Genomic DNA, 8,981 nt, shown 5'->3' with positions numbered 1-8,981 from the left:
TCAACAGGTGTTTTAGGGGCATTGTTCTTAGTTATTAGAGATACAAAGTTATGGTTCATCTATTTAAGCATATGGCAAGAATGAAAAAAACTCTTTACCATATCTAAAGTGTCATCACCAACTGTCTCCCACATCCGTTGATAAAATCCAGGTAGGTACCCATCAGGACCAGGACTAGTCCATGGCTACATTTGCGAAACTATAGCCTTGTTTTCTTTATTAGTGAGAGAATGAATTAGGTAATCATTCTCCTCTGCAGTAATACAAAGAGTAATGACATCCAAAAAACTACCATCTCTGGGAGGATTAGTAGTTCTACTCATTTTGTTAAAGTGCTCCCTAAGTTCATTTGCTATCATGCGTTTTTCAGTTAACCACACACCGATACTACTTTGCAAACAATCAATTTGAGTTCTTCTTTTCCTAAATTTAACTTTATCAAAAATTAATACATTCTCATGGCTCTTTGCATGTAGTAATCATGTCTCACACCATACCAATATTTTAAAAATTCTTCAAAACTTTTTTAACACTACTACTAGTATTATCATGCATATTACAGAAAACATCTTCAAGTTGTTTATGAATATCATTTATGTGGTTTGAAAGTTACCAAATGTGTTCATGTTCCACTGTCTTAGAGCCACCTTAACATTGTACAAACATTTAGTATGCCTATAGGCTTTAGAGCCCTTTTCACTAGTTTTCCGGTTATCAGCAACTACATCTTTACAAGTATTATCACCAAGCCAACACCTATTGAACCCAAGAGGTCTTCTAGAAAAATTATCTTCTCTATAAGTGACAAGTATTGAGCCAACACCTAATGAGCCTAAGAACTAATTTTGGAACCTAGCTTTTGGCCCCTATGCTTTCTTCTCCTCAATAGTTTTGATTTTCCTTTAGGCAGAAAAAAATTTGAGACCCATCTAAAGAACCCAAATAAAATTTCAAATTTTAGATGAATCGTGGCCATTAGATCAAAAGAACCTAAATAAAATTGAACTGTATATTTCGAATTATGGGTAGGATCTTTTTACAAGATTGAAACTGCCCTCAATTTTTCTGGTATATTAATGCATTTAATCACATTCAAATTAAAGCATAATCACATAGATCTTTATGTACATGAAAGCAAAAATGCTAGAATAAAAGCACCAGCATCGTAACATGATAATGATCTGCCAACAACTTTATCTAAGCCATGTTCCCTGAAAACCAATTATTACCAATAGAGGAAAAACCATTTCTGTCTATACCAATGAGCATTTATATGGACTTTTTCTTCACACATGTCTCGTTTTTTAGAGCATTGATTTTCAAAACTGACGTATCTCTCAGCGAAGATGAGGGTAAAAAATCTTCCCTTGCCTCAGCTCAACAATGTACAAGTGACCAACATAATAACGCCATCCTCTTCTACCATTGTAAGGATCCAAAGACAATAACTTCCTTAGTATACATTGTCAACGTGGATATTACCTGCTTATCAACAAACATCCATTTACAATCTCTAATAAAAACCACATTCGTAGAATCAACAAAAAGAAAATGAACACATACAAGTGAAGACTTGAGTTTTTTTAGAACTTCAAGATTACCATACATCACTGGACTTAATTTCAAAACAATGAATAAACACTTATTCTTGAACATTAACTATATTTCAGTAGTAAAAATTAAATGGTACACATTATACTATTTATTTTGTTGAAATCGTGTGAGCTTAATCCATTAAATCTATGGATCTTAACAAATGTAACTCAATATTTTTTAAAAATCCCCAAGTACTTGATTTCACAATCTTTCACTACTGAACCGATAACAAGAGAACATTGGGATAAGTTTTTCATATCATGAGCAAAACCAAACTGATAAGCAAGCAATAGTCAAGATAAAGCAAAATAGAGTACTAACTCTGACCTCATTGTCATCTCAGGCCTCCGAAACTGTGTGCTTCAAACAATCGATATTGCAGAATGCGACTGATCTCATCATATTTCCAAAGCTGTCAATATTTAATTTCAACAATCAAGAAAACCATTATAGAAATATAGGGGAAAAAATGACATGCTTATAAAGTTCAAATCTGTCAGACCGGTCAATGCTGTTCCTTGCTTTGTCTGGTTGGTCAGTGCTGGTCCTTGCCTTGTCAGGTAGATCAACACTCTCTCTTGATTTCTCTCTCCTGTCAGTGCTCGCCCTAGATTTCTCTTTACAATCAATGCTCGCCCTAGATTTCTCTCTTTGGTCCACATTTAACCTAGACTTCTCCCTCTGGTCCACGCTCAACCTAGACTTCTCTCTTTGGTCCACACTAGACCACGATTTTTGTCTCAGGTCCATGCTCAATCTAGGCTTGTCTCTATGGTCTACGCTGTTTCGTGGAGGCTCTGACTGTTCTGGACTATGTTGACTATGATGCCCAGACTCTATTTTAAGATTAGAAACTTTCTCGATTGCTGACATAAACTTCTTGAGATGCTTTATGTACTCAGGGTAGATTTCTAAGTTACAATGGCTGCCTCCTTTAAGCCATAGAGGCTCATACTTCTCTTTACATTTCTCCCATAACTTCTTACCATGTGAGAAGTCGACAACGTCATCTGCAGTTCCCTGCAAGCATCAAGAACAGTCAAGCTCAAAGATTCGAAGCTTCACAAATCCTATAACAAGCAGTTTCACATTATAACAGGAGCATTCTTCATTGACAGAAAGCCACACTAAGGCCCAGGAAGGATACCTAGCGATGCAAACAAGGAAATAGAAACCAGCACCCACACCCAAGAGTTGGTATTAAACCGCAAACCTCTCTAGACCCAGCATGTATATAAGTCAGCTAATTTCCCAATATAAAAGAAAAGACCGAGAGTATATGTTCTGGAAAGTCATCATACTCATACAATTGCATGCCTAGCTTCCTACTCAGAAACCAATAAATAAGTCATTTTAAGAACTTCAGTATAAAATGCACGGATCATGATTCAACTCAGAAAAGCCATCAGTCTATAATGACCAAAACCCCACTCCTTTTTTCACATACCTATAAACATTGTAACTACTGTATCTTAGCACTACTTTGGAACTTAAAATCATAGAGCTAAACCAACTGAAAAATTTACGCTGAGCCCCTAGTACTACACAATTAGAGATTTCATGATCAGTTTTGCTGATTCCAGTAAAACACCACTATATTTACAAGTGACTTAAGGGGACCATGGTGTTGAAGAAATCTACATTAGTACATAGCACTACATCAAAATGTTGACCTGCCATATTTAGCTTCAACACAGTAGATAAACAAATAAGTAGGGTAGAGTTGCTCACATGAATCACCAAGACAGGGCAAACTACTAGAGGAATTTTTTCAATGTTCTGCAAAAGCAAGAAGCTTTTAGTAGTTCATTAAGAAAGGAAGCTTCACATATCAGTATTTTGAACAAAACCTATGACAAGGGATGAATAATATAAACGAAACCTTATATATGTCAAACCAATATGTTTTTTTGACTGGGTAAATGACTCGAAGTCCAGAAAGGATTGGACTGTGAAGAACAACAGCTCTCAGCCGACGCAACCTAGTTGCCAAATCCAAAGTTGGACCGCTACCAACTGATTGCCCATAGAGTATAACATCTTCCTCCTTTGTCCCGTAGTTTTCTTCAAGGAATCTATAGGTAGCTTCAATGTCCGCATACGTGTTTTGTTCACTAGGCTACATTATAACAGACATGGTCATGATCTTCTTCTTTTTCTTTAATGCAAAAGTGAAATTATATACACTAATTAATGATTCTTTGTTAGTTGAATTGCAAGAGAATTTTTTGAAGCAACTATTAATGATCTTCTTCTTACTTAAATTTCAAAAGTGAAATTAACTCGATAAACCCGGACTAATAATTTAATACCTTTCCAGAAGACTGCCCATAACCAGAATAATCATACCTGCAGGAACAAAAATCGTATATTTGTGAAACCCAAATTAGAAAAAGTTCACTTGAACTTGAGTTATTTATGAATCTAAGTAACCTTTAAAAAAGAAAAAGATACTAACCCCATCAAGTTAACACATAGATGAAGACTAAGATCTACAAAGAGCTCATACATTTGACCTAAATCAGCTGCGTTACCATGAGAATATAATAATGTAAGTTTTGCTAACGGGTTCTTTACATAAACTGCAATTACTTCATTTCCTCTCTTAGTTGGTATACTTAAAACATCAGCATTAACATTATCTTTTTTAGGAATACCGGTAATTGTTAATTTCCCAGTAGATTCATCAACAACGACTTTATATGAAGGGGGGTTCGGTGGAAAGAAAGCGAATTTAGCTGCCATGGATGAGGTTACTCCACCCATTTTCAATTCAATAAGCAAATTAAAAGAAAAAGATAAGTGGTAGGAGTCAATGGTTGAAATCAGATCCGGGTTTGAAAATAGAGTTGTATTCTCATGCAATTGAAAAAGGATCAAACTGTGGTTTGAATGTTAGAGAGTGATAATATACAGAGCGAATGAATACTCAATAGACCAGTGTTTTCTAGGTGTGGAAAATATGGAAACAATCTAGGGTTCTGGAATTAGGATCTCTGCTGGTCTTTTGGGGTAGAGAGAGAGGGAGAGCGATTGAAGTTTTGAACATGGAAAGGAGAGTGAGAGAGAGAGATACGGAAAAATTGGGTACCGAATCCGAGTGACGCTGCTAATGTCTAGAGACGTGAGAGATTTCCGGCGTCCAAAAGGAAAGTTGCACGTGCGTTATGATGAAAGTAAAAGGTAAGAAATGAGGGTGCTGGTTTTCCGACCAAATTGGTGAATTCTTTTTTTTTTTTAGTGAATCTTTAGGGTCGTTAGAATGATGGAATTGTCCATTCTGCGCTGTTCATTGTCGGCTCTCTTTCTTTACCAAAGCTTTCTCCGTCTTTATATTTGTGTGTAAGAACTATTTTTTACAAGGTTATTATAGGGGCGGCATGATTTATTAGAACGACGGCATTGTGATAGTAATGTCCCTTTAATTGGTTAGGGGATGTCCTAAAGAGGATGTAAATTGATTAGATTACCTTTTTCACCTTAAATCAACCAAAATCAAATCAATTATTTTTAAACCTAATGAATCAGAAAAAAATCAAATCAATTTTTTTTCATCATCTTCTTCATCTTTTCTTCTCCTCCATCAACCGTAACCTCCATTAAAACTGAAAATTTCAACGTCTTCGATTAATCGACGATTCGAAAAATGTTTGGAAAAACCCAGTTAGGGTTTAGTTTATCGTGTTGGATTTAAGTTAATTTTGTATCAAAAATTAGGGTTTTGTATGAAAATTGAAATTGAAATTTCTGGTTGCATGTGAGTTACGGTTGGTAATAACTCAAATACGAACCGTAATTGTAGATTGGGTTGATGTTACGGTTGGTTTTAACTCAAATACCAACCGTAAGTTCTTAGTTTTGAGAAATATGTTCAGTTACGGTTTGTATTTGCATCATATTTATCAACCGTAATTGAGTTACGGTTTGTTACTCAAACAACCATACCAACCGTAAATAATCCTGTGTCTTAAGAATTTATCAAATAATGATTTACGGTTCAAAAGTTAAGTTGACACACCAACCGTAGGGTAGTTACGTTGGTCTCGATTCATTAGTTACCAACCGTAATTTAGTTACGGTTGTTGTCCAAATTTAATTACCAACCGTAACTGGTTTTACAATTGGATCTTCCCCAAATTTAACCATTTACGGTTGGTATTCGATAACTTACGAACCGTAACTAAGAGTTACGGTTGGTCACGAGCAAAATTGCAACCGTAAGTTCTTCTGAAAATTTAAAAGTTTTGATTTTGTTACGTACTTTAGATAATTTTGAGCGAGAAAAAGCTAATGGGAACTAATTTAGAAGTATATCGGGTCACTGGAATCACTCATTTTGGTTGAGTGAATCAAAATCTAGGGTTTCACAAATATCACAAAAGTTTTTCTTTTTCTTTTCCTTTAAACTTTTTTCTTTTTAACTCAAAAAATCTGATTTTGTTTTGATTTTGAGTTAATATAAGTGAAATTAATTATTAACAATAAATTTGATTATCATCACTAACTAGGTTATCAATAATGAGGGTTAATTTGTCATTTCCATTTTTTTGATAAGGGACACCTTGAATGTTAAGTTAGAAGAAGATGTGTTCGCACTTTCGTTTTCACACTATTTCATATTTCATATTTTGGACGTTATTTATTGTGTTACCGTTTAGATTTTATTAAAGAAAAAAAAGATATTCATTGGCACTATATCGAATTTGTGCCTTAATTGGTGCACATAATTAACTCTTTTTTTTTATCTATAAAAAAAATGAATTTCGCATTTGCTGAGTGGGCTAATATCTCTAGTTTTTTCCCCCTTTTCTCGCTTTGTTGTGCGCTTTTCATGTTTATTTTCCTTCCTAATCCTTGTTGTTGGGTTTGAAGCTGGGTAAATTGTATTATTACAACTTATATCGGGTAGTTCTATTCTGGACACATCTCCGCTTATAGGGTATAACATCACTCATTGTTGAAGAGTACCTACGCACTATTGTGTTAAGGACAATTTGCTGAGCAGATGGTGGTTCTGCCCTCGTGTGTCAAATTGAGGTCTTCAATTCAGTTGAAAAGTGTGAGAACAAGAGTGTGAGTGTATCCATTTTTATTTTATTTTATTATTATTAACAACATTCTAGAAACCCAGATATTGTTTCTTGGGTCATAACATGTACCAGCCCATTGCCCATTACATTTGAACGTGGGTCTGATTATCATCGTTGTTTCCGTATGCACTTGGGTTTTACTCTTATAAACAATTTTTTTTTATTTTCCTTTAGTTTTTTCCAATGGTTAATGTGGTAGACTAAGACTGAGGTACCATATGGGATGCATAATAAATTTTATATCTCGGACCTAATGTGAGAATGATATGACAAAATATTCTAGTCATATCTTTACTATTAAAATAATTTTAAAATGTATGTGTAAATTAGTTATAATCAATTATACAATGATATGTAAGTAAAGAATAAATAAATGAGTCTATAGGCAGTATATGAAAACTTCATACTCCAAATATTTAGGATTTTATAAACCGTTTGATTAAGGAGATAGTTTCGCTAGTATGATTAAGGAGATAGTCTCGCTAGTGATGCTACATATGAAGCAACCACATTCACTATTGCAGAAATTCTTAAATGGGTTTAGACCTTATCTTAAAACAAGTCCTCTTGCTGAAAAAAGCTAACTGGAATTAGTGATAGGGTGATGATTAGCAGGGGATCATTACAAAGAGCATGGAATTATTGATTGTTTTAATACTTAGATAACCAAATGGGATAATGTTTGAATTTTAATCTAAAATATGTAAAGGCAGTAATTTTGTACGGGTAAATTAAAAATACCAGATAAAGGTTAAAGGAATTCGCCAGCCATCGCTGCTTATACTACCTGATGCATGTCGTAAGTGCTACAAATTACTTTAGATATTTTCCACCAATATGACAAGTAAAATAAGGTTATAAGGATCGTTCCCACGGGGATTTGGGTAATTGCTATTTGATTTCAACTTCACATGCAACAAAAAAGGTAGTGGATTTTAAACTAAACTACAATAATGAAACCAAAAACAAAGTAAACAAAGATTGTGACGGATTAAGGAAAGAAAATACAGGTTAAAGATTTCATTTTCCATCAACATTCATGCTTGTCAATCTATTCAAGTTAAGGGTGCACAAGACCCGGTCTGGAATCGGAAAAACCGGACCGGAACCGTACCGGAACCGGTGTAGCCGGTACAGAGACTGGGAATAGAATATGAGAACCGGTGTAGACCGGGACAGGTACCGGTTCTTACCTTATTCCCGGCCATCCCGGACCGATAGTACCCAGTAAACTCCGACCATAGATTATAATATTAATATCTATCATGACCGTCCACTTAACATATATATTCTGATGAGTCAATGACCTGCACTTTCACTCGTTTCTCTTCTGTCTTCTCCATTTCTTTTTTATTCTTCATCTCCACAGAGAGCCAACGCGGCAACCATTCACCAGTCTCCATTACAACCTCCACCACCAGAACTACCACCATCTTATTCGTCTTACTTTCTTGTTTTTACTTTTGTTTCTACTTTTCTTCTTCAAAAGCAAGGAGCAGAAGAAATACTTCTCATTACTTTTTCCTCATCACCATCTAGAATAAGGTAATCGTTAGTTCTTCTTTATTCTTCTTATTCTTCTATTTCTCTTTACTTCGATTTGTTTATCTTTACTTCGATTTTGGTTTAGTTATGTTTAATTTCACCATATGGAATAAGGTAATCGTTACTTCTTCTTATTCTTCTATTTCTCTTTACTTCGATTTGTTTATCTTTACTTCGATTTTGGTTTAGTTATGTTCAATTTTGTTTCAATTTTTTTGGGGTTCTCAGTAAAACGAAACCCTATATTTATAACTTGGGTTTTTTCAAAAACGGGTATTCTTAGGTATAATTTTTATTTTGTTTGCATGATATCCAATCATCTATTATAATTATTTTGAAAACGAAATTTCTAGTTGAAGAATTTCAATTTATTGTTTGACTATTGTGTGGTTGGATTAAATTGATTGTTGATTTGATTTTGTTTTAGGGTTCTGAGATGTTTTGCTATGAAGTAATTACTAAATATGATGGAAGAGATCCATGGGGATGTCATTAGAAATACACAAGGCAGATTCAACAACAGATAATGATAGAAGTAGAAATCCAAATGATTTTGACAAAGCTGCAGCATCAAGACCATTAGATGAAACACATCAAACTTGTTATTGTGTCCTGGTGAACATAAGAATTAGAAATATGTTGATCTTGGTTGTATCATTGTACTAGGAAAATATTTGTATGGATTGTTTGATTTTATTGATTATCAAAACTCAGATTTGTTTTGGTGTATTTAGATCCGTTTTTTTAATA

At 34.3% G+C, this 8,981-nt stretch overlaps 1 protein-coding gene across 1 annotated transcript; it reads right to left on the bottom strand.

Moving 5' to 3' along the window:
- Positions 1 to 1,077: 1,077 nt before the first annotated feature.
- On the bottom strand, positions 1,078 to 4,864 carry LOC113298040 (alpha/beta hydrolase domain-containing protein 17B-like). Its single transcript, XM_026546683.1, has 7 exons — positions 4,055 to 4,864; positions 3,909 to 3,945; positions 3,479 to 3,715; positions 3,328 to 3,375; positions 2,099 to 2,616; positions 1,924 to 2,008; positions 1,078 to 1,482 (listed from the first exon to the last, which is right to left on the bottom strand). The coding sequence occupies exons 1-6, from the start codon at positions 4,360 to 4,362 to the stop codon at positions 1,936 to 1,938; spliced, it is 1,221 nt and encodes a 406-aa protein (XP_026402468.1). The 5' UTR covers positions 4,363 to 4,864; the 3' UTR covers positions 1,078 to 1,482; positions 1,924 to 1,935.
- Positions 4,865 to 8,981: the final 4,117 nt, after the last annotated feature.

Source organism: Papaver somniferum, chromosome 7 (assembly GCF_003573695.1).
Source record: "Papaver somniferum cultivar HN1 chromosome 7, ASM357369v1, whole genome shotgun sequence".
Classification (NCBI taxonomy): domain Eukaryota; kingdom Viridiplantae; phylum Streptophyta; class Magnoliopsida; order Ranunculales; family Papaveraceae; genus Papaver; species Papaver somniferum.
Note: the sequence above shows the minus strand (reverse complement) of the source record. Positions and strands in the feature narration are given on the sequence as shown.